The sequence below is a fragment of the Salvelinus alpinus genome, chromosome 8 (genome assembly GCF_045679555.1).
Source record: "Salvelinus alpinus chromosome 8, SLU_Salpinus.1, whole genome shotgun sequence".
In the NCBI taxonomy this organism is placed as follows: Eukaryota; Metazoa; Chordata; class Actinopteri; order Salmoniformes; family Salmonidae; genus Salvelinus; species Salvelinus alpinus.
In genome coordinates this window covers 62,477,998-62,503,292 of record NC_092093.1, presented here as the reverse complement: position 1 = coordinate 62,503,292, position 25,295 = coordinate 62,477,998, and the positions used below count along the sequence as shown (strand labels likewise).

The window sequence follows — 25,295 nt, the reverse complement described above, 5'->3', positions numbered from 1 at the left end:
TCCAGCATCAAGCATATTACCAAGCATCTCCAGAGTCAAGCATCTCCAGCATCAAGCATGTTACCAAGCATCTCCAGAGTCAAGCATCTCCAGAGTCAAGCATGTTACCAAGCATCTCCAGAGTCAAGCATCTCCAGAGTCAAGCATGTTACCAAGCATCTCCAGCATCAAGCATATTACCAAGCATCTCCAGAGTCAAGCATCTCCAGCATCAAGCATGTTACCAAGCATCTCCAGAGTCAAGCATCTCCAGAGTCAAGCATGTTACCAAGCATCTCCAGAGTCAAGCATCTCCAGAGTCAAGCATCTCCAGAGTCAAGCATGTTACCAAGCATCTCCAGAGTCAAGCATCTCCAGAGTCAAGCATCTCCAGAGTCAAGCATGTTACCAAGCATCTCCAGCATCAAGCATATTACCAAGCATCTCCAGAGTCAAGCATATTACCTGCTTGTTAACTACCGTTTATTTAACCAGTTTAGAAGCAGAACATGTATTAAAGTGATAAGCACTGACCCAGGCCCAGGTATTCATCGTTGCTCTGCTCCTTGGTGCTGGTGATGAAGCCCTCTTTCCCCCGAACCGTCCCTGAGATGTACCTGGCCTTCACCCCCGTCCCGATCAGCTGGGCCAGCTCCAACTGACTGATACACTTCATTATCTGTAGGGGGGTGGGGGGCACCCATACATTCACTTATTTATTCATTCATTTGCACAGATATATCCACTCATTAGTCTTAATTAGTTGACAGAGAAACATATTTATCACATCGGTTCCATATCAAAATAAACAAAATGGAGACAAAATGATGCAATATAGCGTAGGACAGCAATACTGACAGTGATACTATAACAGCTACTACTGATTACTAGACTGAACAATGAGATGAGAAGTGGGCAGCGGGTCCAGACCTCGTGCCAGGAGGTGCCCAGGTAGTTCCCGTCTGTGTGGGCGACGGTGATGAGAGTCTTGATGGTGTCAATGTTCTTCTGCTTCATCTCAGTGATGCCAGAGCTGGCTGTGAGCAGGGTGAACCGTGCCAGGGCCTGGATGTACGCATCCCGCTCCAGCTGTGTGTGCGTGAGAGAGAGAGAGAGAGAAAAAGACAGTACTGCTTTACTCTCTCCATAAAGTTTTAGATCATGCCGAGACATACAAAGACACAAACCCGTATAATCTAAATAGGTATAATAACTGAGCGGTGCAGTTTTTATTATTGTTAATAGGTGTTGTACAAATATTATCAGGTCCCACAGAAATGTTGTTTCTATGATGTATGTGAAATGTGTTGATTTCGTAAAGTGTCTGTATGTCATAAGATCAATGAGTTGAAATGTCTGTTTGTACATAATGTGGTCATGTTTATATGTTCAGCTGCCTGGCGAATGTGAATGTAAATGAGCTGTCAGCCAAATGTGGTCCAACGCATCACTTCCTATACTCTGGGATGTATGTGTTGTGGTACATTGTCCCTGCCAAAAGAAATTAAGAAATACAATACAATAATATTTGGGAAACACACCATTTGAACACATACAGTGTTAGCGTGCTAACTAGATTACCTGTATGGTGAAGATGCAGGCTATCCGGATGGCAAAGCGTATTCCCTCCAGACAGAGAAAAGCCACCTCAGTGTCGTCACAGTCCTGGAGGCCCACACTGAAGGCTGCTAGGAACGGGGTCCAGGCCAGCTTGAACATGGGTCTGACGTGCTCCAGGTGGGTGGCGCTGGTGAAGGGAGCCTGGACGTGACTGACTGCCTCCATCAGGGCCTTGGCTGTCTTAGCCATCTGCTCCATCTCTACATTATACAGCAGCCGCCTCTGCTTCTCACTGGCCACACCTGATCCAGGAACAGAGGTAAAGCCAAAACATCAACAAACAGTCTCTGCTTCTCACTGGCCACACCTGATCCAGGAACAGAGGTAAAGCCAAAACATCAACAAACAGTCTCTGCTTCTCACTGGCCACACCTGATCCAGGAACAGAGGTAAAGCCAAAACATCAACAAACAGTCTCTGCTTCTTTTTGGCTACACCTGATCCAGGATCAGATTAAAGGCTTCCTCCATTTAGCTTTTGCCTATATTTTCAGATCAGTGCATATCATAGAGGAGACGAGAGGAAGCCACTTGAACAAAAGCCTGGATGTGCCTGGATACAGTGCCTGGATACAGCCCTTAGCCGTGGTATATTTGTCATATATCACAACCCCCTGAGGTGCCTTATTGCTGTTATAAACTGGTTACCAACATAATTAGAGCAGTAAAAATAAATGTTTTGTCATACCCGTGGTATACGGTCTGATATACCACAGCTTTCAGCCAATCAGCATTCAGGGCTCTAACCACCCAGTTTATAACTGGAAATAATCCACTCATAAATTTTCCCATTGAACAACCGAGACTATATCAAACTTTTCCACAGATCAGTAATACAATCTAATCAAACTATATCTTAATCCCCTTTATATCTCTTTGATTGTGATGAGAATTTTATAATCTCCACAAAGATATCAGATAAAATGACTCTCGTCGGTTACATCTAAAGCTGAATACTTGAGAAAGATCCATTACGCCGCAAAATAGGCATTTCACGTCTTGACGTCTGAACAAAATCATATTTGACACGCTCAATTTCAGTCTGTAATGACATGGTTGTGCTGGCAGACACAGAGGGACAGAGATACGCACTGTGCTTGTTGGATTTCAGAGTAATTTCCTTGGTCTCCTTCATAGCGATCTTCTTCCCTGCGATCTCGTCGTAGATGGCAGACAGATATTCCTCCGGTAGATCCTTGCTGTCGTTGATCCCTCTGTTCATCTTGATGTATTGCTCTTTAGTCATCTTGTTCTTCACCTTTGAAAAGTAAAATATGAGATGTATTACCATAACCATACCCTGTCTGTCTCTCTGCGCCGGCCTATTTGTCTGTTTATCTGTCTGCCTGCCTGCATCTCTGCCTGTCTATTTGCCTGTATGTCTGCCTGTCTTCTGGCCTGCCTGCCTGTCTGTCTGCCTATTTGCCTGTCTGCCTGCCTGTCTGTCTGTCTCTCTCCACCTGCCTATTTGTCTGTTTATCTGTCTGCAACAGCTAGCATTGCTTTCCCTGTGTGTCTGCCATGGATAAATGTCTTCTAAACGCAGCTGAGGTGATTGTTTCTGTCAGTTCATCTTCCCAGAAACTGGCTCCGGCTGCAGTCTTACCTGTGGACTATGAAGGTCTGTTGTCAACATAATGATTGAGTAGGCAAGAACGTATGCAGTGTCTGCACTCGCAAACTCGGTTTGTCTGAAGAGAGGAGAGAGAGAAGAGGATAAACATAGAGATGAATAAAGAATTGATGCATAGACAACACAATATTTAGTAAATGCACTGACTTGATAATAGAGAGCAATCTGACTCCTGACATTCAATGTCCTTGAATGTGCTTGACATCACAAATGAAGTCTTCTTCTAAGTCTACGAATCCATAATACCCAGACTAGTACACTCCACTCCACTCCACACTCACCCCTGGTTGCATTCTAGGTATCTCGCAGCGAATTTCTCCATGAGCCTGTCGATCTTCTGAGCCTCTCCCGGGAGACGGAAGCCCTCGAGGAATGTTCTGAGAGCGTAGACAAAGTCCTTGCCTTGGAAGTCCATCTGGTCCACATAGGCATACATGACCTCTTTATTGAAGCGATCATTGTCCCCCAGGAACTCACCCACCTGAGTCTGAGAGGTAGGATGTGAGAGAGAGCGAGAGAGAGAGAGACAGAGAGATAGAGAGAGAGAGCGAGGGTACAGAGAAAGGGAAGAGGTCGATGCAATGACATTGAATTCAATCAATAAATATTGAGTGTTATAGAAAAACAGCTTACTCGCTTGACTCTTTAATGCATGTGCTACACATTGGAAGCCAATTAACACATATTGTCCTAACAAGCATCTCCTTTCCCTCAGAGGCACAGCCAACTGAGAGGAAAGGACTATGTTCTCTCCCAGTGCTGTCAGACTAGTCTCTCTGGCTAGCTGTTTGAGGGCCTCTTGTTCCAAAGCAGATGTTGTGAACACACTTTAATGCCGATTATCACCGAACTGAACCCCCCCGAGGCCAGCCAATCAACCGGGAGAGTGCTTCACTCGTTAAAATATAAATTGATGTGCGCTCGGTGGAGGACGTAGGAATCATCTTGGAGTGGGATGATAATGCTGGCGGTTCAGCATTAGGAGCTAAGAGCCTTGGTGTTTCTATGGGATGGATGTGTTCTGCTCTGGGCCTGCAGCTATGTGGAGGCCGGATGAGAGAGAGACCTGTGTAAACCTAGAGTTTAATGAGCTAGAATGGGTATTTGTGTATTTACCACCCAGATCCCCTATGAGCTGTTACATTCACAACAACCACTCTACACTACTAAATCACAATGTACAGGTTAAAAGGTGAACGGTTCAGAGAGCACAGAGCTGAATGAGGTAGAGTGGGTTTATTTGGATCCACACAAGTCAAATGAAATGCAGATAACTGAAGTAGATTGGGTAAACAGATTTAAAAAGGTTCTTTACCGAGTCCAGCCTCTCCTCCTGGTGCAGGAACTGAGCGAGGTCCTCCGGGGTGGTTCCCAGCATACCTTGCTCCTGGAGGTACTGGACACCCCTCTTTGGTTTCTTGTTGAACCTGAACACGGAGAAGAGAACAAAGACAGTGCTACAGTATGCTTACTACAGTATGCTTACTACAGTATGCTTACTAAGGTGGAGAAGGAAGTTGCCATCCAGAGCCATAGTCTATCATTTATATGTTGTCCTAATTACAGTAACTAACTCATTCATAATTGGCAAATTAATCAATGGCATTAATTGATAAATTAAGTGCCATGGAGAAATTAAAACTAAGACAACAAACAGGACAACTTCCCTCACTAGAAGGACTGGAGTTGTGCACCCTTGGGTGTGAATACATTCAGCTGTCTATACAGGATAAGGTGAATACATTCAGCTGTCTATACAGGATAAGGTGAATACATTCAGCTGTCTATACAGGATAAGGTGAATACATTCAGCTGTCTATACAGGATAAGGTGAATACATTCAGCTGTCTATACAGGATAAGGTGAATACATTCAGCTGTCTATACAGGATAAGGTGAATACATTCAGCTGTCTATACAGGATAAGGTGAATATATTCAGCTGTCTATACAGGATAAGGTGAATATATTCAGCTGTCTATACAGGATAAGGTGAATATATTCAGCTGTCTATACAGGATAAGGTGAATATATTCAGCTGTCTATACAGGATAAGGTGAATATATTCAGCTGTCTATACAGGATAAGGTGAATATATTCAGCTGTCTATATAGGATAAGATGAATATATTCAGGTATACAGCATAGCAGCACTAGTCTGGCTTACAGGTCGATGCCCTGCTCAATGATCTCCTTCTGTTGTTTGAGAACCTCAAACTGCTCTGGGTTGTCTGTCCCTGACATCTGTGTACTGTAGCTCCCGATGCCCGACGAGGCTGTGGAGTCCAGGGAGTTGATGCTTCCGTAGCGGTTGATGGTCTCTGGGGCCTTCGTCTCATTGGTCTCCTGCTCCGAGGGCTTCTCCTGACCTGGGGAGGGAGAAGAACATTGAACAATCAATGGTCTGAGAGAGATGAGTAAAAACCGTAGTTGGTGTTAGGACCCCAACGCAATCAGCAATCCAGCACAGCCAGGCAAGCCAACACTAAACATTTTCAATTGAAACATACAGTACCAGTCAAAAGTTTGGATACACCTACTCATTCAAGGGTTTTTCTTTATTTTTACTATTTTCTATATTGTAAAATAATAGTGAAGACATCCAAACTATGAAATAACACATACGGAATCATGAAGTAACCAAAAAAGTGAGATTCTTCAAAGTAGCCACCCTTTGCCTTGATGACAGCTTTGCACACTCTTGGCATTCTCTCAACCTGCTTCATGAGGAATGCTTTTCCAACAGTCTTGAAGGAGTTTCCACATATGCTGAGCACTTGTTGGCTGCTTTTCCTTCACTCTGCAGTCCAACTCATCCCAAACCATCTCAATTGGGTTGAGGTCAGGTGATTGTGGAGCCAGGTCATTTGATGCAGCACTCCATCACTCTCCTTGGTCAAATAGCCCTTACACAGCCTGGAGGTGTGTTGGGTCATTGTCCTGTTGAAAAACAAATGATAGTCCCACTAAGCGCAAAGCAGATAGGATGGCATATCGCTGCAGAATGCTGTGGTAGCCATGCTGGTTAAGTGTGCCTTGAATTCTAAATAAATCACAGACAGTGTCACCAGCAAAGCACCCCCACACAATCACACCTCCTCCTCTATGCTTCACAGTGGGAACCACACATGCGGAGATCATCCGTTCACCTACTCTGCATCTCACAAAGACATGGCGGTTGGAACCAAAAATCTCCAATTTGGACTCATCAGACCAATGGACAGATTTCCACTGGTTTAATGTCCATTGCTTGTGTTTCTTGGCCCAAGCAAGTCTCTTCTTCTTATTGGTGTCCTTTAGTAGTGGTTTCTTTGTAGCAATTCGACCGTGAAGGCCTGATTCTCCTCTGAACAGTTGATGTTGAAATGTGTCTGTTACTTGAACTCTGTGAAGCATTTATTTAGGCTGCAATCTGAGGTGCAGTTAACTCTAATGAACTTATCCTCTGCAGCAGGGGTAACTCTGGGTCTTCCTTTCCAAAATTCTTGAAATTTTCCAGGTTGACACCTTCATGTCTTAAAGTAATGATGGACTGTTGTTTCTCTTTGCTTATTTGAGCTGTTCTTGCCATAATATGGACTTGGTATTAAAAAATAGGGCTATCTTCTGTCTTCAATATTATTCTACAATGTAGAAAATATTAAAAAGAAAGAAAACCCTGGAATTAGTAGGTGTGTCCCAACTTATGACTGGTACTGTATATTCCATCAAACTTTTAGCCAGTAGGGGGGGTTCAGCCTTGAGTTTCTAGATCTATGTCTCTGGGGAGTTCAGCAATAGTGGGAGGGACACTGCACTGCTGAGAGAAAGACAACATGATGAACCAGAGGCTTTGTCTGGTGGTATATTGTCTGCACACACACACACGTAGGATCTTAATTTGAGCCAGTTTGCTACAGCAGGAAAATTATTCTGCAGCAACAGGAAATGTGAATTATTATGTGGATTATAATTAATGTACATTTTTGTTTGGGGTTGATACATTTTTCGTAAGGGAAAATTAAGTCAAAGTGGAACATACAAACTTCAGAAGCCTTTTTTAACCTCAAATACACTACAAGTTTGACATTTCCTACAAGTTTGACATTTCCTGCAAAAGGGTGATCAAATAAAGATCGTACATCTGTACACACGCACACGCATACAACAGACAATAAAAAGGTCAGTTATCTAATAAACCAGGCAGGCTGCAGATGAAGCAGTGTACAGTATGTGTAACATGGAGGGAGTGTTGTAACATGGAGGGAGTGTTGTAACATGGAGGGAGTGTTGTAACATGGAGGGAGTGTTGTAACATGGAGGGAGTGTTGTAACATGGAGGGAGTGTTGTAACATGGAGGGAGTGTTGTAACATGGAGGGAGTGTTGTAACATGGAGGGAGTGTTGTAACATGGAGGGAGTGTTGTAACATGGAGGGAGTGTTGTAACATGGAGGGAGTGTTGTAACATGGAGGGAGTGTTGTAACATGGAGGGAGTGTTGTAACATGGAGGGAGTGTTGTAACATGGAGGGAGTGTTGTAACATGGAGGGAGTGTTGTAACATGGAGGTAGTGTTGTAACATGGAGGGAGTGTTGTAACATGGAGGTAGTGTTGTAACATGGAGGGAGTGTTGTAACATGGAGGGAGTGTTGTAACATGGAGGGAGTGTTGTAACATGGAGGGAGTGTTGTAACATGGAGAGAGTGTTGTAACATGGAGGGAGTGTTGTAACATGGAGGGAGTGTTGTAACATGGAGGGAGTGTTGTAACATGGAGGGAGTGTTGTAACATGGAGGTAGTGTTGTAACATGGAGGGAGTGTTGTAACATGGAGGGAGTGTTGTAACATGGAGGGAGTGTTGTAACATGGAGGTAGTGTTGTAACATGGAGGGAGTGTTGTAACATGGAGGGAGTGTTGTAACATGGAGGGAGTGTTGTAACATGGAGGGAGTGTTGTAACATGGAGGGAGTGTTGTAACATGGAGGGAGTGTTGTAACATGGAGGGAGTGTTGTAACATGGAGGTAGTGTTGTGTGTGTAGCCTGAGGGGACAGAACAGGGCAGAACAGGCAGGTCTGATGCTACTGTTCTGTGGGTGAATCAGGTCCATGGTGGTTGTCTGGCTGTAAGAGACATTGTACGTTGGTAAGGGATCTAATTACCCATCGGAAACTCTCTAAAACATTCAGGACACCATCAGGGTAATGTGAGCTGGCAGTGTGCTTCCTCCACTCAACAACTTCATAGAGCAGAGCACATGGTAGAGGAGGGTGGCAGAGCCAGGGTAGAGGAGAAGGGTGGCACAGCCAGGGTAGAGGAGGAGGGTGGCACAGCCAGGGTAGAGGAGGAGGGTGGCACAGCCAGGGTAGAGGAGGAGGGTGGCAGAGCCAGGGTAGAGGAGGGTGGCACAGCCAGGGTAGATGAGGAGGAGGGTGGCACAGCCAGGGTAGAGGAGGAGGGTGGCACAGCCAGGGTAGATGAGGAGGAGGGTGGCACAGCCAGGGTAGAGGAGGAGGGTGGCACAGCCAGGGTAGACAAAGAGGAGGGTGGCAGAGCCAGGGTAGAGGGATGTGGGTGGCACAGCCAGGGTAGACAAAGAGGAGGGTGGCACAGCCAGGGTAGACAAAGAGGAGGGTGGCACAGCCAGGGTAGAGGGAGGAGGGTGCACAGCCAGGGTAGAGGGAGGAGGGTGCACAGCCAGGGTAGAGGGAGGAGGGTGGCACAGCCAGGGTAGAGGAGGAGGGTGGCACAGCCAGGGTAGAGGGAGGAGGGTGGCACAGCCAGGTTAGAGGGAGGAGGGTGGCACAGCCAGGTTAGAGGGAGGAGGGTGGCACAGCAAGGGTAGAGGAGGAGGGTGGCACAGCCAGGGTAGAGGAGGGTGGCACAGCCAGGGTAGAGGAGGAGGGTGGCAGAGCCAGGGTAGAGGAGGGTGGCACAGCCAGGTTAGAGGGAGGAGGGTGGCACAGCCAGGGTAGAGGAGGAGGGTGGCACAGCCATGGTAGAGGAGGAGGGTGGCACAGCCATGGTAGAGGAGGAGGGTGGCACAGCCAGGGTAGAGGAGGAGGGTGGCACAGCAAGGGAAGAGGAGGAGGGTGGCAGAGCCAGGGTAGAGGAGGAGGGTGGCACAGCCAGGGTAGAGGAGGAGGGTGGCACAGCCAGGGAAGAGGAGGAGGGTGGCACAGCCAGGGTAGAGGAGGAGGGTGGCACAGCCAGGGTAGAGGAGGAGGGTGGCACAGCCAGGGTAGAGGAGGAGGGTGGCACAGCCAGGGTAGAGGGAGGAGGGTGGCACAGCCAGGTTAGAGGGATGAGGGTGGCACAGCCAAGGTAGCAAAGCTCTTTACTAGTTACTAGTTCTAATCACAATGTACAGTATAACCAGCGGTGGCTTTTTCCCATATTGTACACAAAGCTGGCTTAAAAAACTCTAAATCTATCCAGAACCTACAGCGTTTGAAGGCAAGTAACATGAGATTATGCAAATGAAAGGTAGATAAGGCATCTAAATAACACCCACAGTACTAATCACAGCCACCGTAGCCCCCTCCACCCTCGAATCTAGGCCCAATGACTCCTACTGTTGCAACAGCAACCAGTCTACCAAACACTCCACACCTTTCTGCCATTACCTGCTCTTCCTGTGAAGTCAGCCAACCAGAGAACAAAGAGGAAAATACCCAAATTAAGAGAAAGTGGAGAGGTATTATCTATGTAATGATGTAAAAACATGTTTTCAGAAACACAATGCATTAGCTGAGCTACAGTATCTACATGTAAAATTGCATAATTAGGATGCACTTTCACTGACTCAGAAAAACATATTTTGTTTGAAGTAACCTAAAAGCGTAGGAGACTCGTCACAGCAGCCAATACCGAGACATACTGTCTACTTCAGCATGGTCACTAAATCGGTTTGGCACTAGCTGTATGGTGACTTCAGCATGGTCACTAAATGAGTTGGCACTAGCTGTATGGTGACTTCAGCATGGTCACTAAATGAGTTGGCACTAGCTGTATGGTGACTTCAGCATGGTCACTAAATGAGTTGGCACTAGCTGTATGGTGACTTCAGCATGGTCACTAAATAAGTTGGGACTAGCTGTATGGTGACTTTGGCATGGTGACTAACCCTAACCCCTGTAGCAGTAGTGCTGTTTGTTAGTTCAGCTGCCCTCCGTGCCTTGGTAGAGCTCTCTGAGTGCCAGAAGGTAGCCTGAGGCTAGCCTTGTAGATCCTCTCTAGGGGGATATGTGGGGATATCTGGCACCCCTCTCAGAGCCTCTACTTCCCTGCCTCTGTCCTTGCCTTCGTTAAAGCTCTCTTTCCCTCCCTTCATTAGAGCCCTCCTTTCCTACTTGGTTAAAGCATCTAACAGGAATGATTCCTCTCAGCTCATTCTGAAGCAAGCCAGGGGTCTTATCCAGGAGCACTGACAGAGGGTCTGTCTGTCGCACCATGGCTTTTCCTCATCAGCCGGTTCCGGGTATTGAGTTAGCCTGCCTTGCCCTGGTGTATTAGCCTGCCTGTATTATATTAGCCTTTCATTGCTGCTGAGGGAGAGCCTGTCCTGTCAGGGTCTGACTGGGCTAGCCACACTGATGGATGCTAGCCATCGATCTCTTTCTCAGGGTCTGTGCTTGCCATAATGATGAACGCTAGCCTTCTCAGGGTCTGTACAATCTGTAGGCTACTGATGAATGCTAATGGCTAGTCTTCTGTCTCAGGGAATATGCTATAGCTGTATTGATGAATACCACTCTTCCCTCTAACCCCAGTTAACCCCAGTGATGAACGGTAGCCTCAGGCAGGTTTGACTGAGAGTAAAGCCTTGGCATAGCTTGGCCGTCTTCCCTTTGCTCATAGTTTTACCATTCTACAGGAAAAGGTAGATATGCACAATATGTCCCCGTGCATCAACTACCATTGCTGATATGGAGAATTGAAGTTCTAGGATGTGGGAGGTCAGAGATCATGATGTAAGTGGAATATATCAAATCCACTCCAAATAGTGGAGGTTTGGACTCCAACTGTGCATCCAAACCCTTTGATCCTCCTGGTAACCACAAAGGAGCAGGCAGAACGGTGCACTTGAAGAATGGCTAAACAGTTTTCCTCAGGATCTAAATCCAACCCAGTGGCACACCTGTCCCCACCAGCCTCAGGGTAACTGTAGTTTGGTCAGTCTCTTACCAAGGCTGGTCTGGGAGTTGGGGTTGACATACTGGTCCTTACTCCACTCTACCATACACTTCAAGATGGACACCAGACACTCCAGGCCTTTCTTCCTCAGGGTCAACTCCTGGTGGGAACAGAGAAATGTTACATCATCTTTAGAGCAATATACATGTACCAAATACACAAAAAAATACACTTTTGTAAGGCCATTGGTCAGTCTTACTTGGATTGGTGTTGTGCCGAGCTCGTGGCCTGCCCGGCCCTGTGCGATCTTCGACAGGTCATTCACCAGCCTCTCAAAGATATTAGCAGCATTCAAGTCACAATCATAATTCACATAGATATCTACCACACCCTGGGCATCTGAGGGAGGAGACATGAGGGACAGTTGGTACCTGACTTGTAATTGACGTTGATGCGCTGTACCACAGATAGCATTTCAAATTGACACCACACACACGCACTCACCTGCACATATTCTGGTGAGGGTCTGTATGACCATCCATTTATGGTCGTAGGAGCTTGTAGACGTCTCCAGAATGTACAGGAAAATCTCCTTGAAGAACACCTGCGCAGCGAAACAAACCGTGACAGTTAAAGATGAGGACACAAAGAGGCCGAGATGAGAAAAGCTTCATGAATCTTCATTTACAGAACTATCCACTGTAACAAAGCCATAAACACATACATCTCACTGCAGGCTGACCGCTCAACTATGAAATCATAACATCTCAACCAACAACATCTGTCTCCAGAAAATACTATGATTTCCTTCATGGCCACAAACAGTCGCGGGTAGATTAAGTCATCAACTTCAGCATGAGGAACTATTACAACCAGACCACTGTGGAAGTGGACTACAAATCAGAAGCAACAGCTAACAGGTAATACTGAAACTCAATCGCACTGAGACAAAACTACATTACTGTGCCCTGTGATAAACTTCATCTCCCATGAATCACCTGTGTCAGGTGCCTGCTGTATTGAGAGCTGAGAGGTTTACAACATTGGGAGAGGGAACAGGAGAGATTGGCATTTGGGGATAGGACAGCTATTCAGCGACAGAACAGAACAGTGTCTCGACCTGCATGTTGATGGGTTTTCAAGTAGGACAAGAAAGGAGGAATATTAGATGGAATATGAAGAGTAATAAATGGTTTGTGACTTTGGGGAGGAAGAGAAATACTATTTGGACTAATAGCTGGTCAGGTAGCTCAGTTAGTTTTTTTGTTCCAGAAAGTGGACTAAATCAGCAGCTTAATATTTTGCCACAGAGGAACAACCAAAATGTAGGTAGCTACCTCAATCTGCATCTTCAGGTGGGTCTTGAAGTGGGAGAGGAGGGTGAGGAAGATGGAGAGCGAGAGCGAGAAGACCTCTGGGATGGAGGAGACGCCGTTCTTAGACAGCGCCACACACAGGTACTGCTTGATGGCGTTGATGAACATCTCGTTGGTCTTGAAGACGGGCCCAGCGTTCTGCAGGATGGACAGCAGCAGCTGAAGGGACAGCACCTTGGAGCGCAGCTCGTGGGACCTGGCAGGAGACCGAAAGAGGCATTGATTCAGACTTCTAACATTTAAGTGCAACAGGAATAAGAATTCTTTATATGTTCAGTAGCCAAACGTTGTCAAACGTTGTAGATGGAAATGCCATGAATAGAGCCCATGTGACTCCTTATTCTAAATGTCAGAGATGTTTGTTCCAGCATATTTATATCTGAACGTTCCAAAACGTTCTGCCTGCTGAATTTTCCCTTGATTTATACCATATGCCATCAATCAGCTTAATATGCACATAAAGTGACCCCTGATAATGTATCTATTATGTGGGGATGAAGACAGAGATCAGGGGTGGACTAGGACCAAAAATGGCCCAGGCATTTCTAACACACCGGACAATTATTTTTTCTTGAGGCCCCTACACTGGCCCATTTTTTCCCCTTGAGGATCCCATTATTAGCCAGATAATTATCATTTTGCACAACAAAGAAAACAACAAGTTATTCAGGCCCTTAGGCCAAAATGCCAGATGGCCAGCCCACCCCTGACAGAGATGCATCAATAACAGGTGCTCTGTGAGACACCATCTGATTCATCAGTTATTAGCAGCACTTCCTGGTTGACCCACAACTGACTGAGGATCCTAATGGTCTGGTGGCAGTCAGGGGATCTGGGGATGTCCAGCTAATGTCCGCCTAATGTCCGCCTCTATACTAAGAGCCTGACCTAGCTAGATGAGCTGGAGCTGTTTTCCTTTTTCCAATAACATTTCCAATAATAGATCTGCACATACAAACACCATATGTTACAGCATAGAGAGGGCATATTTCCGTAATAGATCATTATAGTTAGATAATTATATTGTCCATTTCCCCTTTCCATAAGTCCGACCCGTATTTCTAAACAGCTGTATGATGGAGAAGTAGGAACCCAAAATATGTATTTTGTTGTCTTCTTATTTGCAGTGACTGGCTTCCTATCTGTAATGCTCCCAAGCACTCCTCCACAGACAGACTGATATTAATGTAGCATACAGAAATATAGTGCATTCGGAAAGTATTCAGACCCCTTGACTTTTTCCACATGTTGTTACTTTACAGCCTTATTCTAAAATGGATTAAATTAAAAAAATGTCCCTCTCAATCTACACACAATACCCCATAATGATGTCACAATACCCCATAATGATGTCACAATACCCCATAATGTCATCACAATACCCTAAAATGACATCACAATACTCCATAATGACATTACAATACCCCATAATGACATTACAATACCCCATAATGACATCACAATACCCCATAATGTCATCACAATACCCCATAATGACATTACAATACCCCATAATGACATTACAATACCCCATAATGACAAAGCGAAAACAGGCTATTAGAAATGTTTGCAAATTTAAAAAAAGAAATACCTTATTTACATTAGTATTCAGACCCTTTGCTATGAGACTTGAAATTGAGCTCAGGTGCATCCTGTTTCCATTGATCATCTTTCAGATGTTTCTACAACTTGATTGGAGTCCACTTGTGGTAAATTATTTGATTGGACATGATTTGGAAAGGCACACACCTGTCTATATAAGGACCCACAGTTGACAGTGCATGTCAGAGCAAAAACCATGCAATGAGATCAAAGGAATTGTCTGTAGAGCTCCAAGACAGGATTGTGTCGAGGCACAGATCTGGGTGAGGGTACTAAAACATTTCTGCAGCATTGAAGGTCCCCAAGAACACAGTGTCCTCCATCATTCTTAAATGGAAGAAGTTTGGAACCACCAAGACTCTTCTTAGAGCCGGCCGCCCGGCCAAACTGAGAAATCGGGGGAGAAGGCCTTGGTCAGGGAACCCGATGGTCACTCTGACAGAACTCCAGAGTTCTTCTGTAGAGATGGGAGAACCTTCCAGAAGGATAACCAACTCTGCACCACTCAACCAAATCAGGCCTTTATGGTAGAGAAGGCCAGACGGAAGCCACTCCTCAGTAAAAGGCACATGACAGCCCACTTGGAGTTTGCCAAAAGGCACCTAAAGACTCTCAGACCATGAGAAACAAGATTCAACTCTTTGGCCTGAATGCCAAGTGTCACGTCTGGCGGAGAACTGGCAGCATCCCTACAGTGAAGCATGGGTGGCAGCATCATGCTGTGGGGATGTTTTTCAGTGGCAGGGACTGGAAAACTAGTCAGGATCGAAGGAAAGATGAACAGAGCAAAGTACAGAGAGATCCTTGAAGAAAACCTGCTCCACAGCGCTCAGGACCTCAGACCGGGGTAAAGGTTCACCTTCCAACAGGACAACGATCCTAAGCACACAGCCAAGACAACGCAGAAGTGGGTTCGGGACAAGTCTCTGAATGTCCTTGAGTGGCCCAGCTAGAGCCCGGACTTGAACCCGATTGAACATCTCTGGAGAGACCTGAAAATAGCTGTGCAGCAACGCTCCCCATCCAACCTGACAGAGCTTGAGAGGATCTGCAGTGAAGAATGGGAGAAACTCCCCAAATACAGGTGTGCCAAGCTTGTAGCGTCATACCCAAGAAGACGTGAGGCTGTAATCGCTGCCAAAGGTGCTTCAACAAAGTACTGAGTAAAGGGTCTGAATACTTATGTGAAATTGAAGTTTTTTTATAATAAAAAAAAAATACATTTTCTAAAATGTATAAAACCTGTTTTTGCTTTGTCATTATGGGGTATTGTGTGCAGATTGATGAATAAAAAAAACGATGTAATACATTTTAGAATAAGGCTGTAACGTAACAAAATGGAAAAAGTCAAGGGGCCTTCAGCGCAGGGGAAACCTGACCACTTGATCATTTCAGCTTGGCCCGGAAAAGGCTGGCTGGGTACATTTTCAGTACTATAACAAATCAACAATGTGAACCATAGAAAATCAAAAGGAACAAAACATACCTGAGCCATGAACAACAAGACAAATTACCTTGGGCATGTTTTCAATGTATATATGCAAAACATAAATCCTATGTGTGGTGTTCATAGTCAGTGGGTTGAACTGAACATGCCATGCAGCCTTGGAGTATGATAACTTGACCATTTGACTGTTGAGGACTGTCGATGTGTGCTTCCTTAAAGCCAATTTGAGGTGACTAAAAAACAAGGTAATATGCCAAACTTTAATCTTTTATTAACAAATTACAACAGCAAGATTCAATACTGATTTGTAATCCCTAAAAAACATGTTCAAAGCATCTGTTGTAAGTTATACAGTTATAAAGCAGGTCTCCTGTGTGTCGTCCGGGTATCACCAGGGCCAGTCATGGAGTAAATCTCTCTGTGGGTGAAAAGGCTTTCTGTCTTACAGACACTGAGCCCTTCCTCTGGTGGCACGGCCATCCTCCCTGTCACCCCTGACAAAGGCCTGTGATAAACAGGGTTCCATTCCACCATTGTTCTTAGACAGTGTTCTTAGACAGAATTCTGACAACACTATAGGAACACTGGGCCAGAACTCTCACTAGCCAATGCGGATAGAGTGTTAGGCCACATGGGCCATTGGGAGAATGATGGAGATGGGAGACTGAGACAGTCAGAATTGAGTTACCATACAGAAACCAGATTCAGGAAATCTTGTTATGTAAAAACTGCTATCAGATCCAGCAAATCAGATGCTTCTTTGGCTGTAACGGGCTGGGAAATACATACAGAAGAACACCGAAATGTAATCTCCCTTGTATTGGATCAAAGCAAAATCTGATTAGATATTTTTTCCCTTGTAATTTCCTGTTCTACAGAGGGAGAAAAAAACAGGGAGCACAGGAAGCGATACAGAACCAATAATCAGCTAAGTGATGCTTCATCCAAACACACACCAACCATCACAACACTAATAACTAATAACTAGGCTACCCTCCACAAGACATGATTCAACTAAGGAACACACACCAAAAATAAACCTGTAATAGCCTATTTACTAGGGTAATACATCTACTGATCCTCTATTCAATTCTCTAAAACCAAGCAATAATAAGCTTCCTGATACAGGAACTCAACTTACTTTGGGTCTGGCGGTCCATCTGACAGAGGCTTCATGGACAGCTTGCAGAGCGATCTAAACACTAGGAAGGCATCCTTCTGGAGAATATGGGAGAACTTAGCACCTGGTACTGGGCCTGTGGTCGCCCCTGACTCCTAACGCAGAAACACAAACAGATGGTCTACATCAAAAAAGTTGAATCAAGAGTCAATTATCATCAAATATGAATTCCCCATTTGACAAAAAGAGTGTGAAATAAATGCTTCCAATTAATGTATCTGTTCAACCTTGATCATGTAAGACTGTAATCGTACACTCTTAGAAAAAAAGGGTTCGTTGTCCCCATAGGAGAACCCTTTTTGGTTCCAGGTAGAACCCTTTTTGGTTCCAGGTAGAACCCTCTGTGGAAAGGGTTCTACATTGAAATCAAAATGGTACTACCTGGAAACAAAAGGGTTATACCTGGAACCAAAAACTGTTCTTCAAAGGGTTCTCCTATGGGGACAGCCGAAGAACCCTTTTTGGTTCTAGAGTGTAGATAATTACAGTGCTCAAATATCGCTATAATAACCTGAGGAACTGAGAGGAGATAGTCTATGAATCATGTTGGAATCAACCCCAGCAGACTGGAAGACAGACACTCTGATTCAGAGGAACTGAGAGGAGATAGTCTATGAATCATGTTGGAATCAACCCCCGCAGACTGGAAGACAGACACTCTGATTCAGAGGAACTGAGAGGAGATAATCTATGAATCATGTTGGAATCAACCCCCGCAGACTGGAAGACAGACAATCTGATTCAGAGGAACTGAGAGGAGATAGTCTATGAATCATGTTGGAATCAACCCCCGCAGACTGGAAGACAGACAATCTGATTCAGAGGAACTGAGAGGAGATAGTCTATGAATCATGTTGGAATCAACCCCAGCAGACTGGAAGACAGACAATCTGATTCAGAGGAACTGAGAGGAGACAGTCTATGAATCATGTTGGAATCAACCCCAGCAGACTGGAAGACAGACACTCTGATTCAGAGGAACTGAGAGGAGATAATCTATGAATCATGTTGGAATCAACCCCAGCAGACTAGAAGACAGACAATCTGATTCAGAGGAACTGAGAGGAGATAGTCTATGAATCATGTTGGAATCAACCCCAGCAGACTAGAAGACAGACAATCTGATTCAGAGGAACTGAGAGGAGATAGTCTATGAATCATGTTGGAATCAACCCCAGCAGACTAGAAGACAGACAATCTGATTCAGAGTGGTTGGGTTAAATGCGGAAGACACATTTTAGTTGAATGCATTCAGTTGTACAACTGACTAGGTATCCCTCTTTCCCTTTATGACTGCAGCAGCAGAGGGATTGAATAACCCTCAGCTCTTTAATTCCTCATGTTACCAATGACTTCCATGTTCCTTCTTACAAATTGATAAACCCTTTAAATGCAACAAAAAATGTTTTTATCGGACTGGGTATTTAAACAGTTTTATTTGTCTGTTAAAACAGACACCCATGCTAGCACAAAACCACTTTGTAGAGTAAAGTGTGTTGCCGTGGTGACAGGCAGGTCAATCCCTCTCACCTGTGTATCATTGGAGCAGACAGACAGCCTGTCGTCGGGCAGCGACGGGGTGAAGCTGGCAGAGATGGGCGTGCCGGGGATTCCGTTGGCATGGACATTCTCGCTGTCGCTGCCCAGCGCCCCCTCGTCTTCCGCCACCTCTGTGACCTCTGTTACCTTTGTGATGACCTCAGCGGGTTCCATAATCTCTGTGGGCTGCTTGGTCTCGCCAGCGGGCTCCTTGGCATCTGAACACAGATGAGCAGGGTTCAGGCAGTACCCTTTGGAGTGGTTTAGTATGCAAGGGTCAAAATAGCACTGAGACACACAACTCTCTCTCTCTTTCTAGATAGGACAAACAAGTAAACACACAGTAATGCCTAAACTCTCCAGACTTCTCATTCTAAAATGATTTTGTATCAGAATTCCATGTTCCGGTAAAAGTCCATTGTTGACTTAACTGACCGCAGACACAAATGTGATTTCAGATGCATAGACTTACCTCCAACGATGGTGTTGACGACTTCCTGTAGGATGCTCTGGACAATCTCCTGGGCTTTCTCCTCATAGTTAGGCTCCTCCTCCTCTACTGCTGTCTCTTGGTCACGCTGAGCAGCACCTTGAACACAACACAAGTAAAACTTTAGTCAAAGTCCATTTAAAAGAACCTGAATACACTTAAAAAATGTAAGATGGGAAACAGTGAATTGACAGATTGAGTAAAGAAAGTGTTTTCTCTGAGTGAGACTGAGCATTTAGCCTTTGATACTGTAATTGTCAATGTTGACAAGATAAACAGTAGTCACTGGTATCAGCTACCACATCTTCCCTGAAGAAAATGTGCGTGGATGTGTGTTTGTGTTGAAAGCAGTGAGTAATTTGGAAACAAAATGATTATTGAATCCTTGGATGCATCTTTTTCTCACTCTCAATCTCTTTTCTATGGCTTCTCTCATTCAGTCACTAATGAAAGCACTTATGGGCTGTCAGAAATGTTTCTGTAAACGAGTGCATTACCACCTAAAGAGAAAGCTGTCTCATCAAATGCTTATTTAACACAGACAAAATATTTTGTCCCAGAGTTCTGCCAATATTGAGTACATGAAAATGTCAAGGTTGAGGCTTTGTTACTGTCTAAAGCAGCCAAGGTACTAGCCTAACACAATAGCCCTGGAAATGTCTTTCCTCAAACACACGGCAAAGTACTGAGCGAGAGTGAAATTCTTTGTCTGTTTGACCTTGAACATGACTGCCTATATGACTGCCTATATTTGTGAGTCTGAGTGTGTGTGACACACTGTGTCCCTGTCTGTCTGTCCTAAGGTGAAACTCACACTGTGCTGCTGCCTCTGTCTGATGGTTCTCTGCTGTGCTGAACTCAGAGCCGTTTTCTGGGTCTGGCCTCTCATACACCATCACATGTTCCCCCTGCTCCTCCTCCGTGGCCCCCTGGGTTGGGGTAGGAGTGGTGGGGGTGGAGGTGGGCGTGGGTGTAGAGGGGGTGGTGGGGCCGTTGGCCTCTCGGGGAGGGCCCTTGGCTGGGAGGTAGATGTGCTGCTGGAGCTGGGGTGAGTCCGGTTCCTGTTCCTGGGTGACTTGGGAGTGCTGCCGGGGCCTCTCCCTTTCCATCTGCTTGGCCTCCTGGAGCTACGGAGGGGGTAGAGGGGAGGAGGGGTACAGACGGGCAGACCCACACACAGACAGCCAGACCCAGGCCAACCCAGCGTAGCCACATACAACCAAACACACACAGACAAAGCCAAATGCACGCACACACACACACACGTACACGCACAGAGAAATGTGTTAACACAATGTACACAAACTCATTATATCAATTCCCTCTCAAAGATTCCCTAAGGGGTTTCCACCCCAATGCCAAGCAGCAACACTTCCCGATGTCAGATCAGGAAGCAACACACGGCAGCTTTGGAATCCCAGCTTTCCAGGCAGAGACATCAGAACATAAATTCAGCATGGCTCTTAACATCAGGTCTGTCTAACATGTGTTTATGAATGACATGCTGTCAAAACAAGTACAAGGCAGAGCAGCTCACATGCTTATATAAACTGGGTTAATGCAGTGCAGAACAGGAGACATAGTATTTCTGGTCTAAAATACTGCATGTTCTCCTGGTTGATGTGTCACTGATGTTGATGTGTATTGATGTGGAGATGTTGATTTACATCGAGAGACAGCTGTCTGAATTATAAATGTCTTCATATTATTCCTCCACAGCCCCAAAGTAATCTCGAGATGTTTTTTATTTTTATGTGGATATGAAGCTATAAATATACACATCATAAACATTTGTTACAGTACACAATGGAAAACTTTATAATATTTTATTATTTCAGTCAAGCTATAGCAGCCCACTGCATAGTATGAAGTTATAACATCTCTCTATAGTAGGCCCCTACACAGTATGAATCTATAACATCTCTCTATAGTAGCCCCCTACACAGTATGAATCTATAACAGCTCTCTATAGTAGCCCCCTACACAGTATGAATCTATAACATCTCTCTATAGTAGGCCCCTACACAGTATGAATCTATAACATCTCTCTATAGTAGGCCCCTACACAGTATGAATCTATAACAGCTCTCTATAGCAGCCCCCTACACAGTATGAATCTATAACATCTCTCTATAGCAGCCCCTACACAGTATGAATCTATAACAGCTCTCTATAGTAGGCCCCTACACAGTATGAATCTATAACATCTCTCTATAGTAGCCCCATACACAGTATGAATCTATAACAGCTCTCTATAGTAGCCCCATACACAGTATGAATCTATAACAGCTCTCTATAGCAGGCCCCTACACAGTATGAATCTATAACAGCTCTCTATAGTAGGCCCCTACACAGTATGAATCTATAACATCTCTCTATAGCAGTCCCTACACAGTATGAAGCTATAACATCTCTCTATAGCAGCCCCTACACAGTATGAATCTATAACAGCTCTCTATAGCAGCCCCCTACACAGTATGAATCTATAACAGCTATCTATAGCAGGCCCCTACACAGTATGAATCTATAACAGCTCTCTATAGTAGGCCCCTACACAGTATGAATCTATAACAGCTCTCTATAGCAGGCCCCTACACAGTATGAATCTATAACAGCTCTCTATAGTAGGCCCCTACACAGTATGAATCTATAACAGCTCTCTATAGTAGGCCCCTACACAGTATGAATCTATAACATCTCTCTATAGCAGGCCCCTACACAGTATGAATCTATAACATCTCTCTATAGTAGGCCCCTACACAGTATGAATCTATAACATCTCTCTATAGTAGGCCCCTACACAGTATGAATCTATAACATCTCTCTATAGTAGCCCCATACACAGTATGAAGTTATAACATCTCTCTATAGCAGCCCCTACACAGTATGAATCTATAACAGCTCTCTATAGCAGCCCCCTACACAGTATGAATCTATAACATCTCTCTATAGTAGGCCCATACACAGTATGAAGTTATAACATCTCTCTATAGCAGCCCCCTACACAGTATGAATCTATAACATCTCTCTATAGTAGGCCCCTACACAGTATGAATCTATAACAGCTCTCTATAGTAGGCCCCTACACAGTATGAATCTATAACAGCTCTCTATAGTAGGCCCCTACACAGTATGAATCTATAACAGCTCTCTATAGTAGGCCCCTACACAGTATGAATCTATAACAGCTCTCTATAGTAGGCCCATACACAGTATGAATCTATAACATCTCTCTATAGCAGCCCCCTACACAGTATGAATCTATAACATCTCTCTATAGTAGGCCCCTACACAGTATGAATCTATAACAGCTCTCTATAGCAGCCCCCTACACAGTATGAAGTTATAGCATCTCTCTATAGTAGGCCCCTACACAGTATGAATCTATAACAGCTCTCTATAGCAGCCCCCTACACAGTATGAAGTTATAGCATCTCTCTATAGTAGGCCCCTACACAGTATGAATCTATAACAGCTCTCTATAGTAGGCCCCTACACAGTATGAATCTATAACATCTCTCTATAGCAGCCCCCTACACAGTATGAATCTATAACAGCTCTCTATAGTAGCCCCATACACAGTATGAATCTATAACAGCTCTCTATAGTAGCCCCCTACACAGTATGAATCTATAACAGCTCTCTATAGTAGCCCCATACACAGTATGAATCTATAACAGCTCTCTATAGTAGCCCCCTACACAGTATGAATCTATAACATCTCTCTATAGTAGGCCCCTACACAGTATGAATCTATAACAGCTCTCTATAGTAGGCCCATACACAGTATGAATCTATAACATCTCTCTATAGCAGCCCCATACACAGTATGAATCTATAACATCTCTCTATAGCAGCCCCTACACAGTATGAATCTATAACATCTCTCTATAGCAGCCCCCTACACAGTATGAATCTATAACATCTCTCTATAGTAGGTCCCTACACAGTATGAATCTATAACAGCTCTCTATAGTAGGCCCCTACACAGTATGAATCTATAACAGCTCTCTATAGTAGGCCCCTACACAGTATGAATCTATAACATCTCTCTATAGCAGCCCCCTACACAGTATGAATCTATAACAGCTCTCTATAGTAGGCCCCTACACAGTATGAATCTATAACAGCTCTCTATAGCAGGCCCCTACACAGTATGAATCTATAACAGCTCTCTATAGTAGGCCCATACACAGTATGAAGTTATAACAGCTCTCTATAGTAGCCCCTACACAGTATGAATCTATAACAGCTCTCTATAGCAGCCCCATACACAGTATGAATCTATAACAGCTCTCTATAGTAGCCCCCTACACAGTATGAATCTATAACATCTCTCTATAGCAGCCCCCTACACAGTATGAATCTATTACAGCTCTCTATAGTAGCCCCTACACAGTATGAATCTATAACAGCTCTCTATAGCAGCCCCATACACAGTATGAATCTATAACAGCTCTCTATAGTAGCCCCCTACACAGTATGAATCTATAACATCTCTCTACAGCAGCCCCATACACAGTATGAATCTATAACATCTCTCTATAGTAGGCCCCTACACAGTATGAATCTATAACAGCTCTCTATAGTAGGCCCCTACACAGTATGAATCTATAACAGCTCTCTATAGTAGCCCCATACACAGTATGAATCTATAACAGCTCTCTATAGCAGCCCCTACACAGTATGAATCTATAACATCTCTCTATAGTAGGCCCCTACACAGTATGAATCTATAACATCTCTCTATAGTAGGCCCCTACACAGTATGAATCTATAACATCTCTCTATAGCAGGCCCCTACACAGTATGAATCTATAACATCTCTCTATAGCAGCCCCTACACAGTATGAATCTATAACAGCTCTCTATAGTAGGCCCCTACACAGTATGAATCTATAACAGCTCTCTATAGTAGGCCCCTACACAGTATGAATCTATAACAGCTCTCTATAGTAGGCCCCTACACAGTATGAATCTATAACAGCTCTCTATAGTAGGCCCCTACACAGTATGAATCTATAACATCTCTCTATAGTAGGCCCCTACACAGTATGAATCTATAACATCTCTCTATAGTAGGCCCATACACAGTATGAATCTATAACATCTCTCTATAGCAGCCCCCTACACAGTATGAATCTATAACAGCTCTCCATAGCAGCCCCATACACAGTATGAATCTATAACATCTCTCTATAGTAGGCCCCTACACAGTATGAATCTATAACAGCTCTCTATAGCAGCCCCTACACAGTATGAATCTATAACATCTCTCTATAGTAGCCCCCTACACAGTATGAATCTATAACATCTCTCTATAGTAGGCCCCTACACAGTATGAATCTATAACAGCTCTCTATAGTAGGCCCCTACACAGTATGAATCTATAACATCTCTCTATAGTAGGCCCCTACACAGTATGAATCTATAACATCTCTCTATAGTAGGCCCATACACAGTATGAATCTATAACATCTCTCTATAGCAGCCCCCTACACAGTATGAATCTATAACAGCTCTCCATAGCAGCCCCATACACAGTATGAATCTATAACATCTCTCTATAGTAGGCCCCTACACAGTATGAATCTATAACAGCTCTCTATAGCAGCCCCTACACAGTATGAATCTATAACATCTCTCTATAGTAGCCCCCTACACAGTATGAATCTATAACATCTCTCTATAGTAGGCCCCTACACAGTATGAATCTATAACAGCTCTCTATAGCAGCCCCATACACAGTATGAATCTATAACAGCTCTCTATAGCAGCCCCATACACAGTATGAATCTATAACATCTCTCTATAGTAGCCCCATACACAGTATGAATCTATAACATCTCTCTATAGCAGCCCCATACACAGTATGAATCTATAACAGCTCTCTATAGTAGCCCCCTACACAGTATGAATCTATAACAGCTCTCTATAGCAGGCCCCTACACAGTATGAATCTATAACAGCTCTCTATAGTAGGCCCCTACACAGTATGAATCTATAACAGCTCTCTATAGCAGCCCCCTACACAGTATGAAGTTATAACATCTCTCTATAGTAGGCCCCTACACAGTATGAATCTATAACAGCTCTCTATAGTAGGCCCCTACAGAGTATGAATCTATAACATCTCTCTATAGTAGGCCCCTACACAGTATGAATCTATAACAGCTCTCTATAGCAGGCCCCTACACAGTATGAATCTATAACAGCTCTCTATAGTAGGCCCCTACACAGTATGAATCTATAACAGCTCTCTATAGCAGCCCCCTACACAGTATGAATCTATAACAGCTCTCTATAGTAGGCCCAT

General features: G+C 44.4%; 1 protein-coding gene across 9 annotated transcripts in view; it reads right to left on the bottom strand.

The window, feature by feature from the left end:
• LOC139583408 (brefeldin A-inhibited guanine nucleotide-exchange protein 1-like) overlaps window positions 1-25,295 on the bottom strand; it is a 115,435-nt gene that overhangs the window by 17,122 nt on the left and 73,018 nt on the right. For 7 of the 9 annotated variants that reach the window (XM_071414465.1, XM_071414471.1, XM_071414469.1 and 4 more), the window contains 16 exons: window positions 19,794-20,106; window positions 18,962-19,078; window positions 18,481-18,740; window positions 16,912-17,045; window positions 12,683-12,917; window positions 11,850-11,949; window positions 11,605-11,744; window positions 11,397-11,505; window positions 5,396-5,597; window positions 4,547-4,658; window positions 3,513-3,718; window positions 3,205-3,289; window positions 2,691-2,856; window positions 1,561-1,841; window positions 910-1,068; window positions 514-658 (listed from right to left, as the gene is read on the bottom strand). In XM_071414465.1, the coding sequence (XP_071270566.1) occupies window positions 514-658; window positions 910-1,068; window positions 1,561-1,841; window positions 2,691-2,856; window positions 3,205-3,289; window positions 3,513-3,718; window positions 4,547-4,658; window positions 5,396-5,597; window positions 11,397-11,505; window positions 11,605-11,744; window positions 11,850-11,949; window positions 12,683-12,917; window positions 16,912-17,045; window positions 18,481-18,740; window positions 18,962-19,078; window positions 19,794-20,106 (2,764 nt within the window). The remainder of the gene's footprint in view (window positions 1-513; window positions 659-909; window positions 1,069-1,560; window positions 1,842-2,690; window positions 2,857-3,204; window positions 3,290-3,512; window positions 3,719-4,546; window positions 4,659-5,395; window positions 5,598-11,396; window positions 11,506-11,604; window positions 11,745-11,849; window positions 11,950-12,682; window positions 12,918-16,911; window positions 17,046-18,480; window positions 18,741-18,961; window positions 19,079-19,793; window positions 20,107-25,295) is intronic. The other 2 variants (XM_071414470.1, XM_071414466.1) reach the window with 1 other exon arrangement.